Below are 24,138 nucleotides of genomic sequence, written 5' to 3'. Positions count from 1 at the left end.
CCTGGGGCTGTCCTGGGCCTCCTTCCCTTCCCAGTGCCAGCTCTTTCAGCAGGTTCCCGGCCCTGTGACTGACTCAAGCCTGGCCCGGCCAGCGGAGCCAAGCCTCGGAGCCCTTTCAGACCTTACTGGACGTTGAGCAATGCTCCCTGCCTGCCCTGTGAGGTGGGCGTCCAGGTGGTGAAACAGGAGGAATGTCCCTTTAAATGAAGAGGACGCTCGTAACTCCACCTCCTGTGGGAGGAGTCCCGTGACTCCACCCCTTTGGGGGTGGAGCTCTCAAACTAGAGGGAAGAACATGCCAGAGCATAGAGGGACAGTGGAATCCATCTCTTCCCCCTCCCTAGGGCAAAGGCCCGTGTGGGGCTGCAGGACGCATGGGGCGTGTGACTGGAGTGTGGTGAGGGGGGCTGGAGGTGCCAGGAGGTGACCCACAGAGCTTACACCTCAGCCTGTTGAGAACCGCTGCGTTCCAGGGGCTCCCGCAGCCAAGCTGAGGCCAGGTGGGATCCTCATATGGGCTCTTCTGGGTGATGTTTAGGAAATTCCATGGCAACCGTCCTGTCCCACAACTGCCCAGGCACCTGGCCTCCTCCTGCCTGGGCCTGCTCCTGGTGTCATCACTGATCCTGATCGGCGCTGACCCCAGACTGGGCTGCACACCTCTCCAATTCTCACGCGGATGGTACTGTTCTCTTCTGTTCCGACATGTGATACACTCCCTTCGTCCTCCTAAGTAACTAAGATCGGAGTGTTTATCGTCCAGGAGGGTTCCTTTCTCTGACACCCTTCCAGCAGTGGTATTCCAGGGATGCGTTTGGATTTCTCTCCCTCTCCAGCACCTTCGCTCTTGTGTGTATTAGCTGTTCCATGGATGTGGAGTCACGCACTACCCACCAGGAGCAGGGGGATCTCACAGTCTGGCCCTGCTTGAGTTTCAAAGGGTCATTCAAAGGTAAAGCAAACCCACGCTCTGAAAGCGCTGGCTCAGCCAGCAGCCATAGCCTGAGGAATGGAGACTTCTGAGCTCAGCGTAAAATCAAGACGCTTAGTGCTACACCGAGGAACTGCACATGTGGCTGGGAATTTGAGGAAAGTTCCATCAAGTTTTCCTTTTGAAAAGAAGGAGAAGATTCAAGTCTAACGCAGACTGACACCTTGTGGGCAAAACCAGGACAAAGCAGCACTGAAAAGCCACCTTTGTTTTTAATCAAATGACAAGCTGTAGACAAAATATCTAATCAACATGATCTTTTTCACACCCTAGTGTGTACAAAATTACTGCCGAGTCAGTCATTGGGGAGGTTTTCCCTCCCAGTGCAACGGAACCCCAAATCACAGTAGTCAGCATTCAACACTGATTGAAAAGCACTCCCCCCGGAGTCTGCCTTCCTACGCACACACGGGAGTGCAGACGGCCATACAGGGAGAGCTCTGCAAGCCATTTCATAATCTCCGTCACATTAGAGACCAGCCAGCACAACCAGGCCTAGCCAGAGGGATTTATAAAACCCTAATTTACTTTGCACAACGGATTCCGTTTGCCTTCTGAGCTTCAGTCAGCTGAGACTGTCAGATTCAGGGTCTGGTTCCCATGCACCAGCCCGAGGCTGCAATGTTTGGGTTCCAAATCCTGGGCAAGGAGGGAATAAATCCAAACTGTCCTCTGAAAAGTCTTTTGGGACCATGGTTTATAAAACCCCCTCAGAAATTCAGAAATCCCCCCATCCTGTGCACTGGGGGGGGGGGGGGGGCTCCATTTCCTTCACAATGCCCCACTCTGGGACCCGCCTCAGACACAAGCAGCATTATTTAATCTTCAAAGAAACCCAGCGCCGCTGGGGCAGTGAGGGCTGGAATCCCAGAGCCCAGCTGAACAGAGCAGAGGTCACGACAGCGTGGCCTGCTGCAGGGCAAGGGAAGAGCTGAACAGCTGGGATTTTATTGCTGGTGCATTCACACAGGCCTGTTCTCCCCCAGATTGTGGGGCAATTCAAATCAGAGAGAATCCGGTAACAAAAGGTCCTGGCCACGTGAGCTCAGAAGCAGTCGATGGCAACGGAGGGCTCTCAGCACATTGCTGGCTTGGGCCTATTGCGATTTTAAAATAATTGTATAAGCAAAGTAGGTGCAACCCACAGACTCCAGATGTGACAACTGTGTGACGCTGGTAAGCACCCCTGGCTCCTGAGCGGCCACACAGGGGCTTCACAATCACCACGCACACACTACGAGAGCAGTGCTGGTGATTACCCCACAATCTGTTTTATGGGAACCAGGCAGGAACAAGCGCCATCAGCTGTGTCACTTCTGCTTCTCTGCCATGAGTCCCCAAGTCACTGGGCACTTGGCTTCCGCCCTGCACCTCCCGTTCCCTCCTACCTTCTCCCAGGGCTTGTGGAAGTGAGGGATTCATGTGACAGTGTGGGCCGGAGCTGGGTACCCCTCCACCCACACAGCTTTGGCTATGCACCTCACTCATCACATACAGCCCCCCACAGCTCTGCCGGTGTCCCTAAATCCCAACCCGCAACTGCCTGCTATCCCAGCCCTGCAGAGCTCTGTCGGTGCCTCTCAATCCCGACCTAGTCCAGCATTGGGACCTGCCCAGTTCTGCTGGTGCCCCTCCAGACTGGCCTGCAGAACCACCATCCCAGTCCAGGACTGAAGGAAGGGAGGTCTCCTGAGACAAGAGGAGCTAATTCAGCAGCAGTTTTATGACACAGACCAGACGTGCAGTAGGGACTGAGTCAAGAAGCCCTGGCAAACTCACACTGGCTTGTGACCCACACCTGGCTAGGAGTCCCGCTCTGCGGAGGGGAGGGATCTGTGCACCAGCCTGCTACACGTCCCTGGTAAGTTATCCCGCTCACAGTTTTTAAACACACCAGTGTCCTGCTTGGTGCCAGGGTGTGGGGTCAGGATTTACCCGCACTGGCTGAAATACTCCAGGGATGGGAGCAAGCAGAGAGGGTCTGGCAAACGGACATCCAGCCCAAAGGCAACACCGACTCAGCAGCCCAGCGTCCGGACATAAGGCTCCCCAGGGACAAACGGACAGGGACCTGTGCTAAGTGAACAGACGGGGGCATAACGCACAGGACTCCCCCTGTGCCCCATCCTGTGTCCATCTCGCCTTCCGTCAGCCGGGGTGTTGTTTATAGCTTATCTGACCGTAACGCAGAGGTAGGTGTGTGATTCCTCCTCCCCAAACACAACCCAGCCGAGGTTCCCCACAGAGGGGTGAGGAGCCTGCAGGAAACCCAGGCCTGGCCAGGCCAGCAGCACAGGGAACACCCCTTAGGGTTAGGGTTAACATCTCCTCTGCTCCAGCCCCCTTCCCCTCAGGGCTGGGGTGAACACTGGCCGAGGAGTGCCCCGGGGAAGGGATTTTGCCAGAGCAGCCCATTCCATGGGCTGGGTCACTGCTTCTTAGAGGCCCCGCTGCCTCCAGCTGGAGCCTGCTTGGGCGGCGCTCCACTGTCATCTTTCACCTTCTTCAGCCGGGTCTTCCCCTTGATAGGGGTGGAGAAGGTGAGGGACGCTTTGCTGAACTCCAGGGGGAAGACCCCCACGTCCCCATCAAAGCGGTTCTTTGACACCTGCAGGTATCGCTTCCCTGGCCCCGTCACCAGCTTCCTGTCCTGGAGGATCAGCACGTTATCGGCCTCCTGGCTGGCCTGGGTGTGAGAGAGAGAGAGAAAGGAGAAGGCCATGGGGAGAGAGGTACCTGGACTTGGACACACACCTGTCAGACTGAAGGGTCCCAGAGTACTTCAGGCAGTGCCTGTGCGTTTATGCAAACATAAATGCCTTGTGCACCTCGGAAATGCAGCCACCTCTGGGGCAGAACGCACATCCAACAGCACCCAGCAACACTAGGGGATAGGAAGTGAAGAATTCCACAGCCAATTAAAACTATAGGAGATGGTAGGCAGAGCGTGACTCGCACAATTTGAATTTAGCCCCTGGCACTTGGGGAAAGTGCACTGGGATCGGTAATGACCGAACTGTGAGTGGGACACAGCGGGACGTGCTTGTGTCAGATTCTGTTTGTACCCTGTCTCCCAGTTGGTTCTGTGCTGAAAGCTGCCAGCCCCGCCAAGGGCCGCCGGCGAGCTGCATTCCCGATAGGTGCCGGGCTGGGAAAGGGCTGAATCACTAGGATTGCGAAGCCGTCCCAGAACAACCTAGGCCCGTCAGCTTTGATTTGCTGGCCAGACCCCATGGAACAATGAACTCTCTCGAGGCAGGAGCCTGGCTGGGGGAAGGGCTGGAGTTTCTCACCCTGGGCACCTGGAAAAAGGGGGCAGAGACCGCGGGAGGGGGGCAGCCTGGGCAGAGACCGTAGCCACAAGCCAGCCCAGGCTGGAGAGGGAAAAGGCAGGAGGGGCTCTGCCCAGCCTGACACGCTGACAAGACTCCCGACTCAGAGGAGTGCGTGTGGGAGGGATGTCTCAGGAATTTCGTTGTTTTGCAATGAACGGTGGCTCTCCAGTGGCTGGGAAAGCCCCTGTGCTCCTGGCCTTTCTGCCACGCTGTCCCTGAAGGGGTTAAACTAGGAGCCCAGAGTGGCCACAGCCTGGGTGGGGGCAAGCATAAGCCATGGGACTAGGGGGGTTCAGGAGATCATCAGAGGCCCTGGTCCCAGGGGCAGCAGGACAGCAGAGTTGCCTGTCCCACGGAAGGGCATAGAGATAGGGAGTGACCCCTACAGAGCCAGCATCAGACCAGCGACCAGGCTCTGCCCACACCCGGGTGGCTGGGACCCAGCAACTAGGTCCAGTCACGAGAGACCGGGGCCAGCCAGAATGGGGACCGGGCCAGGTTGCCATAGTCAGGACCTCTGGGACCGTTCGGAGACACCGGCTCATGGCTATTTACTGTTCTGGGACACTCCAGCCCTTTGGACTCCTACATTACTCGGGCCACTAGGGATGGCAAGACACTGGGAAGCAGGTACAAGCGTCCCTGAGAGACAGAGCCTCCTTTGCACTCCACACGTCACCACATGGAAGGAAAGAAAACCGCCCTGGATCCTCAAGAAGGAAATTACAGCCCCACTCCCTCGAGGATGGCTGGCACATCAGAAAGCGTTTCATGAAGGCAGACCAGGACGGGTCTAACCACTGGCTTGGAGCCGCACTCAAGGGCTCTCCGTTTAAAGCCACATGAGGACAAACTCACTGAACAGAGATGTACGACTGGGGCTCGCAGGAGGGCACAGAGCCTGTTGCAGCCTGGTGTGGCCCCGACGCCCCGCTGCGCGTCGGGACTCGCCTTCGTATACACCCCCCCCTTAAGAGACTGCATGCTCCCAGATCACCTAGAGAGCCCAATACGGCTCAGGGAGGGTTGTTCATGCACACATCCCCCCAGTCTCCCACACTAAGAGTAGGTCTACACTCTGCTTAACCAGAGCATGCCCCTAGCTGACGTCCCACTGTTCACTGATTTTATTCCCAGAAGAGGGCTCCTAACCCGCTCTGGTCCCAAAGGGATAAAGCGCCACCACCAGGACTGCAAAACAAACCCACCGGAACTTCCACACGTAGGTGCCTGGAAGAGGGGTCTAGATACTAGGGGAAGGTGCCAGACCTGGAACTGCCTAAACCAGTTTTACTCACAATTTACAAGACACCTGCTCCTCTCTGGGCTGAGACCAGAAGTTATCAGTGACCCAGGTGCACGAATTGCTACCAGTGACCATCAGGACTGTGCTGTAGGGAACAGCCCCGCACGGGCTCATTTCTACGCAAGCAAAGCCATATACAAGGGCCACGGTAGCCAGGAAGACGCATCACAACAGAGCACTGCATTCTGGGAGATGGAGTCCGCATGGGCCACGAACTCTTTTAACAGGTTTCAGAGTAGCAGCCGTGCTAGTCTGTATTCGCAAAAAGAAAAGGAGTACTTGTGGCACCTTAGAGACTAACCAATTTATTTGAGCATAAGCTTTTGTGAGCTGTAGCATCTGATGAAGTGAGCTGTAGCTCACTAAAGCTTATGCTCAAATAAACTCTTTTAAGACAGGCAATTGTAAATTGCTCCATTTGACACACGACTCCTGGCCAGCTGCTGACACAGCCTGAGCAGATCCAATCCTGGGTTATTCCCAATAGCCGCTCACCTTCGCAGACCCAAATATAGAGGCCGTCTGAAGCTCTCGCTCTTCGTCCTCCTTCCGAGGGTGGATGACCAGGCTCACGTGACAACTGTTGTCCGTGGCAAACTTCCGGAAGGCACCCACGATGTAGTCTTGGACCGCAAGCCTGGAACAGCAAGACGGCAAGGGGGTGAGATGAGGAAGAGACATTGCTCATGGCATGGCTCCGGGAAGTGCTTCCCACACGCAGGCAACGAGCCTCTTGCAAACAGTGACAGTGCAATTAAAGAGGAGGATGGTCTAATAGTTGGAGTGCTAACCGAGGACTTGGGAGAGCTGGGTTTGAATCCCTGCTCTGCCACAGACTGGGTGATCTCAGGCACATCACTTAGCCTCTCTGTACCTCAGTTCCCCATCTGTGAAATGGGGTAACAACCTTGCCCTGCCTCATGGGGGTGCTGTGAGGATAAATATGCTAATGATTATGAGGTGCTCAGACACACTGCACATCGACAGCTCCATAGAAGTGGTGGGTTAAAAGGACCATTATCCCCACTTAACAGATGAGCAAATGGAGGCAGGGAGAAGGGGAGTGACTCCCCAACGTTCACACAACCAGGTAGAGGCGGGACTAGTATCCAGGAGTCCTGATTGCCAGATTCCTGCTCCAAACAAACAAACCATTAGACTAGACAGAAATCTCAGTCCATCCTCTAGAAGGGGTCTAGTTGCACGCTTTGTTAAAAGCTGGTATCAACTTCTTCTACCATAACTGGAACCTGCTGATTTTGAAATTGATTGTCACCAAGCTGAATTCTGACGTTTAGACCCTCAAACAAACATAGCCGCTAAAATTCCCCAGAAAGGTTTGAAACACCAACTGGGCGTGCTTGAACTTGTCACATTGTCTGGCATAATTCCCTTTCAGTCTCTTAAGAACAGAACTGAAATGACACACATCACGGTTTTAACACCTTTTGCACCCTAGTATTCAACTCTTTATAATATCCAGTCATCCATAGACCTTAATATTAGCAATAAGTTAATCATAGCTTGGAAGTTATTTTTCCTGTAATATGTGAAATCATTTTCTCAGATGCTTGGCCTTGGTTTCATAGCCCATCATGCTTTGTAGTGAGGGAAAAATTAACACAGAAGTGGTGGTGATGACATATTTTACAAATAAAGCAACAGCAGTTAGATGGGGCAGTGGTTTATGACACTCCAGTTGGTCACAGTTGTAAGTAAAACATGGAACTGCATGTAAGTCTCACTAGAGCCACCTGAGTTCCTAGTCACTGGATTATTTGCCAGGAATCAAGTAGAGAAGATGTGCGTGAAGCAGGTGAACAAGGATGCACAGAATAAGGGAGGCAGTAGCCAGTAAAGAGAAGATGCAATATAATGGGTTGGAAACAGGAGGACAGAGTCGGTGGTCACTGCCACCAATACCACCATATTCTGTGGCTGCACAAGAGGGTGCAAAAGTCAGTGATGTGAGCACAGGACAGCATGGCTTGTTTGTGCAGGAGCATGCAAACGTAGAAAACTGGAACAAGGTTATGTCAATGTCTCTGACACTTAGGATGGCTGCATTAAATAAGTAGGCGTGTCATAACGAGAGACCTAATCCGAAGTTGATTCAATCTGCCGCTGTCAAGACCCAAAGTTCTGTGATCTAGTACAACATTAACACATGTGCATTCAAATGTTCTCTTAACGTTCAGTCAAGAAAGTACTTTCACTTGTTTTCAAAGCAGGTGTTTCCAGATTAGGCGTTGTGTTTCTAATAGTTAAATCAGCTTTTTTGTTTCAAGGTGGTAATGCTCAATATATAAGAGCTGCATAAACACGCTCTTTCCTGGTGGTATTACATTCAAATATTCCTAGTACCTGTTGCCAAATAAAAGCTGAAATTCAATATCTTGATAAAGATTGTGCATATTGTTTGCTCACTTTTATTACATCCTGTAGCTCAGTAAAATCCAACTGAAGTTTGTTAATCCTAAACACAAAGGTAATAAAGATTGAACCGTCAGTGATTTCCATGTGCTACCTTGTTCTCACTGCAGAGGCCTTTGTACACAATGTACAGCTTGGGAACAACCATATCTGGATTCAGCACACCCTAATTAGCCTATAACACTTGTTACCAACTTTGAACAAAAAAATGACTCTTACAGGCATGGTCATGCAGTCTCCAGTTTTAAAAAGCAGAGCTCTTTACCAGATAAAGCCCCCACTATTCCATCTCAGCAATAAATTGGGGTTTTGGATGGGGTGAAATCTGAGAGCAGAATAAAGAGACCAGCCTCCCTGCAATCCAGAGAGCCCCGGAGCCTGTCTTCATCCCTTCTCACAGAGGCAATCAGGCGATTCCAGTTTATAGGCAGTGACGGCACCCAAAGGGATAGCATAAATTAGAGAGTCACAAGTCCCGCTCCTGCAGGGTACCAGACCCTGCTTAAGAGCCAGAAGCGTGGCATCGAACATGCCGCTCTCTGCCCAGCTAGCAAGCAGAGGGGGTCATTTCATGTGGGGCTTGGGGATGGTAAAGAGCCAGCCAGAGCGGGGTGTTCCTCAGCTCTGGTTTGCAACAGCAGTGGGGCATGAAGTGAGGGCAAGATGCAGTTTTGAGGAAAGAGGGGAACTTACACTACCATTAGGAAGTGAAATGAGCCCTGCCTGATACAGACTGTTTCTCTACATCTCTCATTTCCTGGTGATTATCCATCTCTCTAGGGACTGTCTGACTCCCATTGCCCTCAGCACCTCAGGCTCACTGATGGAGCCGATGCCCCTGGGAGGCAAGGCAGAGCTACTGTCCCCATTGCTCAGATGGGAAACTGAGGCATAGAGACTGAGTGACTTGCCCAAGGTCACCCAGGAAGTCTATGGCAGAGCGGGGAACTGAACCCACAGCACCCAAGTCCGAGGCGGTCCCCTATCCACTAAGCCATCCTTCCTGCTAGCAGCTAGAGCACCATGCAGTGATGAGCGCAGAAGATGGAGTCAGGACTCCTGGGCTCTATTCCCGGTTCTGACACACACTCCAGCATGACCCTAGTCAAGTTGCTTAATCTCTTTGCATTTCAATGTACCCCTCTACTAAGGCTTCCCTGCCCCACATGAGGATTGAGAGAGGATGGGACAGGTGCCGGTGGGTAGACTTCAGTGGAGCTGCACCCAATCGTATCAGCAGAGGCTCTGGCCGCTGATGTTTGGGAAGCACTTTGAGGCGCTAAGATGAAGGGCCCGGTCCTGTGTCATCCCCATCGAGATTGGTTCCTGGGGACCCGAGCGCTTGAGAAATCTCAATGTCAATCTAGTTTTGGACTAAGCTCTTTGGGGCAGGGACTGTCTCTTGCTGTGTTTTTATGGTGCCTGGCACAACGGGGTCCTGCAGCAAACAGCAAGCAGTGCCTCTTTAAAAGGAAAGGCTGCTACATAGAAAGCAAAGTGCTCATCTCTTGTGTGTCACAAAGACCCCATAATCCGGGGCCAAACGCCAACTCAGGTGCATTCTGCCTCCCTATAACCCCCTGCAGCTTCAGTCCAGTAAGCGCCCTTCCAGCACTAAAATGCTACCTGGTGTTGCTGAGCACTGTCAGACAGCTCCCCCTCATTCCCCAGAAGACACCGCATTTCAGCAGTGGCTGAAGTGACCCCTGTGCACTGTCTGTGTATCAGGTTGCTACATTTGCAAAGCTCCTTGAGATCCTGCAGGGGCTGGAAAAGCAAAAAATCATTCTAGTAAATAAAATAATTTAAATATCCCCCCACCAATGAACCATTTTTAATCCATTAGGTTTTTATACCATAACTCAAACACTGCAGCACCACACACAAAGTCACGTCAGAGAGGGACTCACCTTGGTACAGTAAAAGCTGTTTTATCTGGCACTTCACCAACCAGAAAGCTCTCTAAACCAGCATTTCTGATCTTCGTTGAAAATCCAGTTTATAGTCCAGTTGGCGTGGGGCCAGCACGGGGTTGGGGCGCAGGAGAGGGTGCGGGATCTGGGGGGCGCTCACCTCGGGTGGCTCCTCACAAGCGACAACCTGTCCCGTCTGCTCCTAGGCGGAGGCGCGACAGGCAACTCTGCACGCTGCCTCTGCCCTCAGGCGCTGCCCCTGCAGCTCCCATTGGCCAGGCAGCACTTGGGGCGGGGCTGGGGCAGCGCACAGAGCTGCTTGCCGTGCCTCCACCTAGGAGCAGCTGGGACAGGTCACCGCTTGCGGGGAGCCGCCTGAGGTGAGTGCTCCCCATATCTGGTACCCCGTGGCCCCTCCCATCCCCCAACTCCCTGCCCCAAGCCTTCTCCTGCACCCAAACTCCCTCTCAGGGTCTGCACCATGCACACACCCTCCCACGCCCCAACCCCCAGCCATGCGCCCAAACTCCCTCCCTCTTAGTTAACCGTCATTTTTCACTTACCAGTATCCTCCATTCCCCTAACATGCCGGATAAAACAGCTTTTAATGTATCTCCTAATGCAAACCCACCTGAAGGAATGCTTTCCCCCCTTTTGCCCTGATCTTCTTGTCACGTAAGATTCCCAGCTGAGAAAACACTTTGCACCAAAAAATCTAAACCCAGAAAACGGTGTAAATGCCAGGGCTCACCTTGCAGGCACTGACTAACGGGACATTCTCTTCAAAGGTATTTTATCGATAGAGCGCCTAGCACAACGAGACCTGGTCTATGACTTAGGGCCCCTAGGTGCTGCCACAATGCAGACAGTAATAAAACCAAATTCCCTAAATACATTATACAGGCAGCACCTCTAGATGAGGAAAGGCTCCCTGGCACACATGGGTCAAGGTAAGAAGAAGGAGAAGGAGTGAGATGGAGCCCTAAGGAACCAGGTTCCACGGTTACACTGGAGAGGACTGCATGAGGAGGTTCTAGGCCGGGGAGAAGCAGCATGAGTGGAACGCGCCAAGTAAGAGGGAAGAGGGTCACCTGTCCACAGTGAGCTGCTCCTGCCCCATCATGAACTGGAGATTGTCAATGACCACGTGGCTGATATCATACATGTACACTGCGTGCAGCATGGTCTCTATCACCGTCCTGAGGGGGAAAGGAGAAGAAGGTGCCTCAGTCACACGCATTCAGCCCAGGCAAATGAGGCACCAGAGAAGCTGGTTCCTGTGAAGGTGAGAGGAGGAATGAGGGGATTGTGGTTGGAGCATGGGACGGGGACTCTGAAGAGCCATTCCTAGCTGTGCCACTGACTCACTGCAAGACCTTGGGCAAGTCACCACCTCAGCCTACCGGCTATACAAGGGGTTTGCACCCTGATCTACAGGCTGGGCCGTGTGGTTAATTAAATCGACACTCACAAGGTGCTTTGGACAGAAGGCATCACAGACACACTTTTGGCTGTAAGATGCCAAACGAAAGGCCTGATCCTTCCTCGTCTGTAATGCTGCTGCTGTTCTCTTCCCCCAGAGGCAAAGGTGTGTTCCCTCAAGTGACCTGCAGCAGACGGCAGGCATTTGCGGTATTAGGTACCAAATGGCTCTGGTGATTCCATCCAGCCCATCTAAGCGCCCCAGATCACAGTCTGCATAGCAACACAGGACCCTCCAGGTCCCTCTCGGAGGTGTGGTCCAGTGGACTGGGCACAAGACTTGGAGTCAAGAACTGCCTAGTTCTAACCCAACTCTACTGGCAGTTCTTGTGCGATCCTGGGGAACTCCCTTCACCTCCCTGTGCCCCTGTCTGCCCCACAGCATGTTATATTAATACGAAATATTCTGGGGGCAGATCACTGCCGCCATGGTGAATGTGATGCAAAGGTCTCACGAGTGTGGATGTGCAAGAGCGGGGCTGCTGGCAGATACGTTACTTGATGCTTTGGTGCCCATGGAAGGTCATGAAGTAGAGTGGCAGGTCCTCAAACTTGTCTGCCCACTCGTCGAACTGGTCCAGTTGCTCCTCCAGCCGCCTGACCGCAAACTGGGTCAGCATGATCTTGGCCAGGCGCACGTTGTTAATCTCAAAACTTCCCCACAGGGTGTTCACCCCCTGCATGCAGAGGTCCAGGGCATACTCGCTGATAAAGGTAGTTTTCCCACTGCCCGTCGGGCCTGTTTCAATGGAAATAGGTTCAATGAGAGCTAGAACTGACAGGCTCTCCTGCCTTGCCAGCCAGAGAATGCTGCAGGGGGTTGAACACCAGGAAACTCTTCCTAATAGAGACTAGGACAAGGGAAGAACCTCCCTAGTTGAGAGCCACTTATCTGGGGTGGAGAAGTCACTGGGGAATATACTGCAGGGCCCAGCCCTCCACTGGTCAAGGACTCAATGAGACCCAACAGGTCTTTTCTGTCTCTAATGCTGAAGGGCCAGATTCTGTGCTGAGTTACGTACACCCTCACAAGAGGGTTCTCCAGATGAAACCAGTGATGCGGAACTAGCGTACGACCTCTCGTGACCATGCCCGCAGTAACAGGCGGGCTAGATGCACAGGGAATTTACACCTCACTTAAAGCAGCCTGGAAAAAAGAAACTGAGCCACGTTTACCTGGATGGACTTCAACAGGATCAACTGAGCCCAAGAGTCCTTCAGAAACTTCTGCAGGTATCTTACATTTTCCAGTGGGGGCGGGAACAAGAGGGAATATAATTTCTAAATCCAATGGTATGAAAAGAGGCTCTATCGCTTCAATGTCTGGCAGCTCCTGCTGCTCATTCCTCACTGGAAATCAAACTGGCTCCTGGTAACATCACAGTCAGCTGTTACAGTGCAGGATATGACATTACCAGTAATTCCAGGTGGGGAAGAGAGGATTAAACAGGAACCCACAAGTCTGTAGGAGCCACCTCAACTGAGTCCTGGCTATAGGAGTACTATCAATGACAAGGGGAGTGACAAGAGCGCCTCTGCAGGAATGGAGAGACCCCACACCTCGACTAGGTCAAAGAAAGACAGAGGGATGAAGTGCTCAAACACAGAGGCCGAAGGTGTCAGAGGAGTCCCACTCTCCCAGCCCCCTCCCTCACGCCACTAGCCAGTCACCTGTGAAGATGGTGAGCTCCCCTTTGCGGTGGCCCTTGAGGAGTTTGTTCAGCTCAGGGAAGCGGGCCCACTTGACCCCGGACACCTGCTCCACGTTGGACAGCTCCCCAAAGACCTCGTCCCGCAGCTGGCGGAAGGAGATGATTGACTTGTGACCGGCAGGCAGGGCGGAGCGGAGGATCTTGGAGAGGTTCATGCCGCGGGTGAAAGCCTCCAGGGGCCGGAGCTGCTGGTCACCGGGTCGCACCAGGGAGCAGCGCTTGGGGTTCAGTTTGCGGGCGAAGAGCTTGGCAGCCTCCCAGGAGCGGAAGTCTTCGCCCAGCCACAGGGTGATGCGCTTGAACTGCTCTAGGTAGGGAAGCAGGGCTGGAGGCAGGCAGGTAGCCCCCCGGGGTAAGGACAAGCTGGGCAAGCCAGTAGCCTGGTACAGTGCCAGGGTGTCCAGCTCCCGGCCTGTCAGCACCACCTCTGTGTCTCTGCGGCCGATCAGGGGCAGCCCGAAGAGGTTGTGATAGGCACTCGGCCGCGGCAGAGTGTTCTCCACGTAACGTACCGTGTCCCCCTGGCACTCAGCCCCCAGCAGCTTCAGGCCCTTCAGGCCGGTGCCACGGGGGCTGAACCAGGGGAAGACTAGGGTGCGAGCAGCCCTCAGGTAGCGCACCCCAAAGCGTTTTAGGGTGGCGTCCGACACCTTGGAGATGCCGAACATGGCCTTGGCCGTCCGAGTCTCCTCCTCATCCAGCAGCTCCCAGAGCGGCAGGGCCCGGTCCCAGATATGGCGGGCATCCTCCCCAGTCTGGTCCACCCAGTCAAGCTGCTCCAGGCCAGCATGAGGGACTCCTTTGTGCTTCAGCTCCACGCTAGCCTGGAAGTCCTGCCAAGTGCCCTCGGCCAGGGTGGCCGTGCACACGAAGCTGCCCGTGGTCTTGTCAATGAAGAGGCTGTAGCGGGCGCTGCCAGTGGGGGGCTGCTGCTGCTCTCCCGGCCCCTCCACGAAGAGGCTGGGCACATGCAGGCAGCTGTAGCCGTCGTGGAAGGAGATGCCCTGGGCTCGCAGGTACTGGCGGATCTCGGTGATGGTCACGGGCGGGATGGGGCCCTCGGAGGCAGGGAGTGTCTCCTTCTTGTAGTGCCGCTGGGGGGGGCCAGCGAGGGCCCCCAGGCTCCGCGGGGCTCCCCGGCCCCTCGCCCAGCCGGCGAGCACAGAAAGCAGGCGCAGGGGGGCTCTGGAGGGGGGCACCCCCATCATCCCACTGGGGCCAGCCTCCAGCACAGGGTGCCCCAAGTTCACCTGGCTGCCCCCAGCAGCCCCCCCTCGGAGTCTCCCTGCCCCCCCGGCAACCCTCCCTTGGAGTCTCCCTGCACCCCCTCTCACCTCAACCCCCTCCTGCCCCCCCGGCAGTCCCCCCCCGGAGTCCCCCTGCCCCCCCTCAACCCCTCCTGCCCCCCCGGAGTCTCCCTGCCCCTCCGGGAGCCCCCCTTGGAGTCTCCCTGCACCCCCTCCCACCTCAACCCCCTCCTGCCCCCCGGCAGCCCCCCCGGAGTCCCCCTCCCCCCCCGGCAGCCCCCCCTCGGAGTCTCCCACCTCAACCCCTCCTGCCCCCCCGGCAGCCCCCCCGCGGAGTCCCCCTGCCCCTCCGGGAGCCCCCCTTGGAGTCTCCCTGCACCCCCTCCCACCTCAACCCCTCCTGCCCCCCCGGAGTCCCCCTGCCCCTCCGGGAGCCCCCCTCAACCCCTCCTGCCCCGCCGGCAGCCCCCCCGCGGAGTCCCCCTGCCCCCCCCGGCAGCCCCCCTCTGACCCGGCGCCCCTCCCCCCAGCAGCGCTGAGCCCGGTCCCGCCCCTCAGGCCGGCGCCCCCCGCGCGCCCCCGCCCGCTCCCGGGCCCCGCACGTGCAGCGCGGAAGGCGCCATCCTCCCCCGACCCCGGAACCACAACAGCCGCGTCACTTCCGGGGCGGGGCCGGAGCCGGAAGAGCCGCCCGGCGCCATGACCGCGCGCGGGACTGCGAGCCGCTACCTGGGCAGCGTCCTGCGCAACGGGCTGGGCCGCTACGTGTGTCAGCTGCAGCGCCTCAGCCTGGCCTTCAGCCCCGGCGGGCAGAGCTCGCGCGGGGCCAGGTGCGTCCCCCGCGACCCCTAGCCGGGGCGGGCAGAGCCCTGACCCCCGACCCCCGACCTCTGACCCGGGCGGGCAGGAGCCCTGACCCCCCGACCTCTGACCCCGACCCGGGCGGGCAGAGCCCTGACCCCCCGACCCCTGACCCGGGCGGGCAGGAGCCCTGACCCCCCGACCCCTGACCCCTGACCCGGGCGGACAGAGCCCTGACCCCCCGACCCCTGACCCGGGCGGGCAGGAGCCCTGACCCCCCGACCCCTGACCCCTGACCCGGGCGGGCAGGAGCCCTGACCCCCCGACCCCTGACCCCTGACCCGGGCGGGCAGGAGCCCTGACCCCCCGACCCCTGACCCCTGACCCGGGCGGGCAGGAGCCCTGACCCCCCGACCCCTGACCCGGGCGGGCAGGAGCCCTGACCCCCCGACCCCTGACCCCTGACCCGGGCGGGCAGGAGCCCTGACCCCCCGACCCCTGACCCGGGCGGGCAGGAGCCCTGACCCCCTGACCCCTGACCCGGGCGGGCAGGAGCCCTGACCCCCCGACCTCTGACCGCTGACCGGGGCGGACAGACCCCCCGACCCCTGACCTTTAGCCTGGGAGCGGGCAGGAGCCCTGACCCCCCCGACCTCTGACCCCTGACCGGGGCGGGCAGGAGCCCTGACCCCCCCGACCTCTGACCCCTGACCCGGGCGGGCAGGAGCCCTGACCCCCCGATCTCTGACCCCTGACCCGGGCGGGCAGGAGCCCTGACCCCTGACCTCTAACCTGGGAGCGGGCAGGAGCCCTGACCCCTGACCCGGGCGGGCAGGAGCCCTGACCCCCCGACCTCTGACCCCTGACCGGGGCGGACAGACCCCTGACCCCCCGACCCCTGACCCGGGCGGGCAGGAGCCCTGACCCCCCGACCCCTGACCTTTAGCCTGGGAGCGGGCAGGAGCCCTGACCCCCCGACCCCTGACCTTTAGCCTGGGAGCGGGCAGGAGCCCTGACCCCCCGACCCCTGACCTTTAGCCTGGGAGCGGGCAGGAGCCCTGACCCCCCGACCCCTGACCCGGGCGGGCAGGAGCCCTGACCCCCCGACCCCTGACCTTTAGCCTGGGAGCGGGCAGGAGCCCTGACCCCCCGACCCCTGACCTTTAGCCTGGGAGCGGGCAGGAGCCCTGACCCCCCCGACCTCTGACCCCTGACCGGGGCGGGCAGGAGCCCTGACCCCCCCGACCTCTGACCCCTGACCGGGGCGGGCAGGAGCCCTGACCCCCCGACCTCTGACCCCTGACCCGGGCGGGCAGGAGCCCTGACCCCCCGATCTCTGACCCCTGACCCGGGCGGGCAGGAGCCCTGACCCCTGACCTCTAACCTGGGAGCGGGCAGGAGCCCTGACCTCTAACCTGGGAGCGGGCAGGAGCCCTGACCTCCTGACCGGGGCGGGCAGGAGCCCTGATCCCCCGACCCCTGATCTCTATCCGGGGCGGGCAGGAGCCCTGACCCCCAACCCCTGACCTCTATCCCGGGCGGGCAGGAGTCCTGACTCCCCCTGGCCCCTGCACTCTGACCTCTAACCCGGGAGCGGGCAGGAGCCGTGACCCCCTGACCTCTAACCCGGGAGCGGGCAGGAGCCGTGACCCCCTGACCTCTAACCCGGGAGCGGGCAGGAGCCGTGACCCCCTGACCTCTAACCCGGGAGCGGGCAGGAGCCGTGACCCCCTGACCTCTAACCCGGGAGCGGGCAGGAGCCGTGACCCCCCGACCCCTGACCTCTATCCCGGGCGGGTAGGAGCCGTGACCCCCCGACCCCTGACCTCTATCCTGGGCGGGTAGGAGCTGTGACCCCTGCACTCTGACCTCTAGCCAGGGCAGGCAGGTGCCGTGACCCCTGCACTCTGACCTCTACCCTGAGGGGGAGGTATGTACAGGCAATCCCTGACCCCCAGGCACTCTGAGGACTCACGGAGGACAGATTAAGATCTGTGCACTAAGCTCCTACTCCCTGCACTCAGACCTTTCATCCTGGCTCCCCTGTCTCACTCAGCGGGCTGCTAGGTGCCAGGTGGGTGGTCCCTACGTCAGGGGAGCACACCTGTACCCTGACTCCTTCTGTAAGGTGGGTCATAGAGCTCACATATAGGTGGTATAGTACTGACCCCTCACCTCTGATTTCTCCCTGCTTTTTTGTTGTAGAGGCTACATAGAAGAGAAGGTGTTGGACTTTGCCAAGCAGAACCCTGGTGTGGTGGTGTATGTGACCCCACAGAAATGCAGAAGTCCCACAGTGGTCGCAGAATATTGTGAGTATGAAACATGCTGCTTCCAACTTAAATGAAGGGGAGACTTGTTGAGAATTCCCCTGGTATTTAACAGTCATCCCGGAAAACGGGTTTTAAAGCATCACATTGGAGGGTGCTTCCTCCCAGATCAAAGAGACTTGCATTAAAGGGAAGAGCTGTATGAAGGTAAAAGATAACTTAATCCTCTTTGAAAGTGGAGTTAAACCAGAACTAGGCATTCTTACTTTAGAATAAGAGAGTCCACACATGGAATTATTCAGGACTAGCTAGAGTGCTTTAAATGTACATGCTATCTTAATCTGAATTAATTTTTAAGCACTGACAAGCCCCAGCTTCTAGACTTATGACAATGGACTTCTCTGGCGGTAGAGCTGCGAGTCTTTTGTGGATGGAGAGAATCAAACTCCACGAAGTAAAGCTATACCCAGACCAGACAGATGGCTGGATTGGGGGAATAAGCTCTTGGAAGTATAATGCAGTTCATATTGTGCTGTCAAAGTGCCCAAGAAAATGATAGCTTTTGTTAAATGGACACCCAGTTTAGTCATAGTCTGAAAATCATGCATCTGTTAAAGCAACAAAGAGAACTAACAAGAAACTAAAAGGAAGTTTGTGTAAGCTTGCTTTTGACAGCACGTATGCCTCATGTACTCCAGTTCCCCTGTTCGGGGTCTCTTGCAGCAGGAAAGAAGAGAAAAAAACAATTTAAAAATGTGATTGTAAAACCACAGCAGTTGGTCAGGACCAGATGTAGGACCTGAAATTATATTTAAATGAGCTTGAAATCCACTAGAGACAAGGTGTGTGAGAGAGTCTTTTACTGGCCTAATTTCTGCAGGTGGAGGAGACAAAGACAAGCTTTCAAACTACACAGAGATCAGCCCTGAAGAACAGCTCTGCGTAGCACAAAGGTTTGTCTCTTCCACCAACAAAAGTTGGTCCAATAAAAGTTATTATCTCACCCACCTTGTCTGTCTCATTTCCTGGCAGGTGCGTGGTTATAGCAACACTGCTAATTTGAAATCTAGGCAGTTTCAGTGGGCTTTTAACATCTTGCCAGGGAAGTACTACCTTAGCATCGCAGTACGGCTTCTGAAGGGTAGGTGGTGCTGTCTCCCTGAATAGATTTCTCAGATGCACAAATAACACAAAAAGCAGAGTAAAGAACTGTATCTGGAGAAGAAAATGCAAAGCACTCAGCATTTTGCTGTGGACAGAAAGGCTAGAGAGGCATTGACGTGATCACGTGTGGAAATGCATTGGTCTGAGACATGTCCTCTTAGAATCAGCTCTTGCTGGCAGTAGGTTATTGTTTGGCAATTCAGAGCTTGGAGTAGCTGTACAGAAAGTCACTTCTGCCTCAGAGTTTTGCTCACTGGAAATGGTGAGATCATTGCACAGTGCCCCCAAGCAGCTAGGTTGCTGGCAGAAGACAGGACCCTGTCCCAAAGTGCTTACAGGCTGAATGATGGACTAGACAGACAAGGGAGGATATAACACATGATGTTGCATGAGAGGAAAGTGATCAGGAACAGCCAGCATGGATTCACCAAGGGAAGGTCATGCCTGACTAATCTAATCGCCTTTTATGATGAGATTATTGGTTCTGTGGATGAAGGGAAAGCAGTGGATGTATTGTTTCTTGACTTTAGCAAAGCTTTTGACACGGTCTCCCACAGTATTCTTGTCAGCAAGTTAAGGAAGTATGGGCTGGATGAATGCACTACAAGGTGGGTAGAAAGCTGGCTAGATTGTCTGGCTCAACGGGTAGTGATCAATGGCTCCATGTCTAGTTGGCAGCCGGTATCAAGTGGAGTACCCCAAGGGTCGGTCCTGGGGCCAGTTTTGTTCAATATCTTCATAAATGATCTGGAGGATGGTGTGGATTGCACTCTCAGCAAATTTGCGGATGATACTAAACTGGGAGGAGTGGTAGATACGCTGGAGGGGAGGGATAGGATACAGAAGGACCTAGACCAATTGGAGGATTGGGCCAAAAGAAATCTGATGAGGTTCAATAAGGATAAGTGCAGGGTCCTGCACTTAGGACGGAAGAACCCAATGCACAGCTACAGACTAGGGACCGAATGGCTAGGCAGCAGTTCTGCGGAAAAGGACCTAGGGGTGACAGTGGACGAGAAGCTGGATATGAGTCAGCAGTGTGCCCTTGTTGCCAAGAAGGCCAATGGCATTTTGGGATGTATAAGAAGGGGCATAGCGAGCAGATCGAGGGATGTGATCGTTCCCCTCTATTCGACATTGGTGAGGCCTCATCTGGAGTACTGTGTCCAGTTTTGGGCCCCACACTTCAAGAAGGATGTGGATAAATTGGAGAGAGTCCAGCGAAGGGCAACAAAAATGATTAGGGGACTGGAACACATGACTTATGAGGAGAGGCTGAGGGAGCTGGGATTGTTTAGCCTGCAGAAGAGAAGAATGAGGGGGGATTTGATAGCTGCTTTCAACTACCTGAAAGGGGGTTCCAAAGAGGATGGCTCTAGACTGTTCTCAATGGTAGCAGATGACAGAACGAGGAGTAATGGTCTCAAGTTGCAGTGGGGGAGGTTTAGATTGGATATTAGGAAAAACTTTTTCACTAAGAGGGTGGTGAAACACTGGAATGCGTTACCTAGGGAGGTGGTAGAATCTCCTTCCTTAGAGGTTTTTAAGGTCAGGCTTGACCAAGCCCTGGCTGGGATGATTTAACTGGGAATTGGTCCTGCTTTGAGCAGGGGGTTGGACTAGATGACCTTCTGGGGTCCCTTCCAACCCTGGTATTCTATGATTCTATAAGAAGGGACCCAGGCTGCTGAAAGAGGATCACTCAGTTTAGTTGCTTAGATGATCTGGCGAGGAGAACCCTGTTAGCACTTGATCAGATGGCACAGTCGGTCACACCTGGGGCGGGGGAGGGAGGGGTAAGTATTTCCTTGTAGGTAATGCAGCAGAAGCAAGTTTTGAGGAGTGATGTGGACCAGGGGAGGGCAGCCATTTGCCCAGGAGGTTTCTGAAGGGAAGGGTATCCCAAGCCGTGGGGACAGAGGCACATGGTAGAACAGCTATGGAGGCTGGGGTCACTGGGAGAGCAGAAAGGGGGGAGGGGATGCCAGCAGAGGTGTAACAAGGCCCTGAAGGCAAAGGGGGAGCAGTTTGCGAAGCCAGAGAAGTGGTTCACAACGGGTGAGGGTGCAGGAGTAAGTGATGTTCAGGTGCAGCATTTAGGATGGGCTGGAGCAGGGCGAGGGGAGGAGGTAGATGTAATTGGGAGAGGGGTAGAGGAGGGGGCTGGTCACTTGGCAAATCCCTTTGCTGCTGAGCCTTGCCCCGATCAGGCTCCCCTTCTCCCACCCTGCTGGGCCTGCAGCCCCATGGCCAGTTGTCTCCTGGTCTCTGACTGAGGAAGCGTTCAAGAGCTCAGTGGTTTGGCTGAAGGCGATGGCTGTCTGCAGTCTGCATGCAGCCCTGTTCCTATTCAGGAGTGCCATAGCATACTCCCGTTAGCCAGGCTGCCACCCGGGCATCACGCAGAGCATGGCTATCCCAGCTGGCAAACCCAAGCAGCTCTGTAAGGATCAGCAATTGTCTTAAAGTGCAGGTTCCTGCTGGTGCTTTAACCCTCCTCATGCCCGCCAGGGAACTCCCTTCCCCAGCCCTGCGTCCCCCTGCCCGCAGAGCGGGCTCTGAACACCGGGAGCGATTGGAAGAGAACTGGGCTGTCCTCGCCAGGACAGTCTGACGCCAACTGAGTCCCTGCACATGCTTCTCCGCGTGGAGCTGAAACCTGCCAGTGCCGAGCTACAGGAGAACTTGCCCCTTCTTGTCCTCCAGCCTGCCCCCTCCTCAGGTCTCTGGCAGGCTCCTGATGGGAGCGCGTTACCCGGCTGTGTTCCATTCACTGAGCACTCGTTAAGATCACTCCCATCCTGGAGAAAGCCAAGGCCTCTTCTCCCAGCAGCAAAGGGGTTAATTGGCACAAGTGCCATTGACTCTCCATAACTGGTGGGAGGGTCTCAGGAGAGACCCCTGGCCCTGGATCTCCCGCATGGGCCTTGCGGCACATTCTCCCCTTGGTCAGGCTGGAGTGGGGCTGTTGGGTTCAGCGCAGGGACGCGGGTGTTGTTACAGGGAAGCAGGAGTCCTTTGCTGGCCCTTCAGCTGAATGTTTCCTGTCTGGCTCTTCGTGAGGTGCCAGAGCACCGATCAAAAATCGTGCCCAGTGCAAGGGCCGCGGCTACCTGTCAGCCCATCCTGACTGACGCCTCTGAATGCCGCTGGCAGGTGTATTGAGGCCAGCAGTCCTGCAGCCTGTGTGCAGCGAGCTGGCGGGGTCTCAGCTTGGGGGCCAGCTGCCTGCACCGCCCCCAGCGCCATCGCAGCGCTCCCTAAGACGGCTGAACCCACGCCGGAGCCCTTTAACCGGGAACGGGCCCATTCAGAACAGCTCTCCGACGCTCCGCAGAGGCAAGGCGCCTTGGTGCAGGGAGAACCTGCCCTGCCGCTAGCTGGAGCTCTCCTGTTCGGTTCCCCCCCCACGGCCGGCGCAGCCCCTTTCAGCAGCACAGCCAGAGAGCTGAGCAGAGGGGGCTGCGGAGGGATTTTAAAAATCAGGCCATGAGGAACCGCAGGACGTTCTAGCAGATGCTCGCGGAACGGGACCTGCCACTGCAGATCGCATCACACTGGGCTAAGAATAGCGGCTGCCCCTCTTCCCAGCTTGCACAACAATCGCCCCAGGGTCTGGCAGGAAGGGGGCTTGCCTGGGCGTGGGCTGCGCTGATTCCCTGGGAGGGCTAGGCACGCAACTGGTGGGAGGCGAGAGAAATGAAGACGGCCCCCTTGCTGTGCTGTGCCAGCATGGAGACACACTGACAGTGTCGAGAGAGGGGCCTTCCTGCTGAGCTGCCGGGAGCACCGGCCCTGTTATTCCTGCGGGGGCTTGATGACGCATGCAGCTGACAAGATGCAGATCCTTGTGCCTCTCACTGGGGGCAGAAGCCAGACGCCCCCTCAGCCTGAAGCTAGCTTTCAACTACCTGAAGGGGGGTTCCAAAGAGGATGGCTCTAGGCTGTTCTCAGTGGTAGCAGATGACAGAACGAGGAGTAATGGTCTCAAGTTGCAGTGGGGGAGGTTTAGATTGGATATTAGGAAATACTTTTTCACTAGGAGGGTGGTGAAACACTGGAATGCGTTACCTAGGGAGGTGGTGGAATCTCCTTCCTTAGAAGTTTTTAAGGTCAGGCTTGCAAAGCCCTGGCTGGGATGATTTAATTGGGGATCGGTCCTGCTTTGAGCAGGGGGTTGGACTAGATACCTCCCGAGGTCCCTTCCAACCCTGATATTCTATGATTCTATGAGAAGCATAGGAGTCTCTCCTGCATCCCCCTCCGAGGGGTAGCTGGGTGGGAAGGACAGAGGAGTCTGGCTTGCAGCCACGTGCCCAGACCTACAGCTAAGCAGGCGTGGATCAGGGCAATATTTCGACTGCCAAATTCCAAATGGGGAGGGTGACCTACCGCCCCAAGCCCCCTGTAGTTTAAATTGTTTCTCCTTTGCATCCCATCCTCAAGTGTTGTGTACTGTTGCAAACAGCTGCCATGTTCCACCCCAGAGGTGGCTGCATTTCAGTGGGGGAGGGGGTCAGAGTCCATGTAGCTCACATTGGGGTCCCTTTAAATGAGGCGCTGCAGACGTGTGCTTTATTACTAGCCTTGCCACTGCATTTCTTTTGCACCCCAGGCCTTCAGAGACCTCCATGCCGAGCGTAGCCTGCGTGTCCGGCGATAAGAGCAGGTCTGGGCTAACTCCCTGGGCTCTTCTCTCTCCTTCCAGTGAACGGAGCAGTGAGGGAAGAGATCATCGCTGACAAGACAGTGGCTGAGATAACGCAGCTGGTCCAGAAGCTGGCCAACCAGTCGGGGTTGGAGATCATTCGCATCCGCAAGCCCTTCCACACAGACAACCCCAGCATCCAGGGCCAGTGGCACCCATTCACCAACAAGCCGAGCACCCTCCCAGGGCAGAGCCTGCGCAGACTGGAGCAGCAGCCTAATAAAGTGTGACCTGCTGGAAAGAGTGTGACCGAGCATTGTGTGTGTGGGGGGGGGGGGGAACGACACCTCTCTGGTTCAGATCCAGGGATCCATGGGTTAAATACTTCTGAGAAGTGTCAGCCATTGACCCAGCCCATCGTTAATAGTAACTCTTGGCACTACAGGGGCCTTGCAACTGAACACCTCCAAGTACTTAAACCCCCTGGGATGCAAAGACCCCTTATCCCACCTTGCACATGGGGAAATAGAGGCATAGAGAAGGGAGGAGTCTTGCCCCTGGTCAGTCAGCAGCAAGTACAACCGGGAGTCCTAATTCCTGTCGTGTCTAGTAGTCAGCTGCCCTGTTCCACCCCAGAGACAGCTGCATTTCAAGGGGAGAGATCTCTACCCCGAGTCTGTAACGCCCCAGGGGATCAAGGAGCTATGGGAGGCAGCTGTTCTTTCAGTCCCAGCCCCCACACTCACCTTCACAAAGTCCCGAACTTTTCTCCCATCCCAGCTTTAAGGCCTTGCAGCGTTACCTCCCAGGCCTGGGCCCCTGGTGGGCTGTTCACG

General features: G+C 56.1%; 2 protein-coding genes across 4 annotated transcripts; one reads left to right on the top strand and one right to left on the bottom strand.

Annotated features, from left to right (window-relative positions):
• Positions 1-1,184: 1,184 nt before the first annotated feature.
• On the bottom strand, positions 1,185-14,461 carry TWNK (twinkle mtDNA helicase). Of its 2 annotated transcripts, XM_073354532.2 has the most exons (5): positions 13,132-14,461; positions 11,959-12,199; positions 11,070-11,177; positions 6,128-6,269; positions 1,185-3,677 (listed from the first exon to the last, which is right to left on the bottom strand). In XM_073354532.2, exons 1-5 carry the CDS (start codon positions 14,378-14,380, stop codon positions 3,420-3,422), a joined length of 1,998 nt encoding a protein of 665 aa, XP_073210633.2. In that variant the 5' UTR covers positions 14,381-14,461; the 3' UTR covers positions 1,185-3,419. The 2 variants fall into 2 exon arrangements, with proteins under 2 accessions (XP_073210633.2, XP_073210634.2); XM_073354533.2 differs by lacking the exons at positions 1,185-3,677; positions 6,128-6,269; positions 11,070-11,177 and adding an exon at positions 11,185-11,585.
• A 626-nt stretch (positions 14,462-15,087) lies between these two features.
• On the top strand, positions 15,088-23,606 carry MRPL43 (mitochondrial ribosomal protein L43). Of its 2 annotated transcripts, none has more exons than XM_073354531.1 (3): positions 15,088-15,249; positions 17,426-17,532; positions 23,363-23,606. In XM_073354531.1, exons 1-3 carry the CDS (start codon positions 15,119-15,121, stop codon positions 23,590-23,592), a joined length of 468 nt encoding a protein of 155 aa, XP_073210632.1. In that variant the 5' UTR covers positions 15,088-15,118; the 3' UTR covers positions 23,593-23,606. The 2 variants fall into 2 exon arrangements, with proteins under 2 accessions (XP_073210632.1, XP_073210630.1); XM_073354529.2 differs by lacking the exon at positions 23,363-23,606 and adding an exon at positions 18,371-19,160.
• The last annotated feature ends 532 nt before the right edge of the window (positions 23,607-24,138 follow it).

Source organism: Lepidochelys kempii, chromosome 7 (assembly GCF_965140285.1).
Source record: "Lepidochelys kempii isolate rLepKem1 chromosome 7, rLepKem1.hap1, whole genome shotgun sequence".
Classification (NCBI taxonomy): domain Eukaryota; kingdom Metazoa; phylum Chordata; order Testudines; family Cheloniidae; genus Lepidochelys; species Lepidochelys kempii.
Note: the sequence above shows the minus strand (reverse complement) of the source record. Positions and strands in the feature narration are given on the sequence as shown.

Excerpts from the sequence above, each read along its gene's own strand:
- TWNK (XM_073354532.2), bottom strand. The coding sequence starts at position 14,380 with ATGATGGGGGTGCCCCCCTCCAGAGCCCCCCTGCGCCTGCTTTCTGTG. Across the intron at positions 12,200-13,131 it reads GGAGCTCACCATCTTCACAG|GCCCGACGGGCAGTGGGAAA; the intron begins GTGACTGGCTAG and ends CCATTGAAACAG. Across the intron at positions 3,678-6,127 it reads CTATATTTGGGTCTGCGAAG|GCCAGCCAGGAGGCCGATAA; the intron begins GTGAGCGGCTAT and ends TCTCACACCCAG.
- MRPL43 (XM_073354529.2), top strand. The coding sequence starts at position 15,119 with ATGACCGCGCGCGGGACTGCGAGCCGCTACCTGGGCAGCGTCCTGCGC. Across the intron at positions 15,250-17,425 it reads CAGAGCTCGCGCGGGGCCAG|AGGCTACATAGAAGAGAAGG; the intron begins GTGCGTCCCCCG and ends TTTTTGTTGTAG. Across the intron at positions 17,533-18,370 it reads CACAGTGGTCGCAGAATATT|GTGGAGGAGACAAAGACAAG; the intron begins GTGAGTATGAAA and ends TAATTTCTGCAG.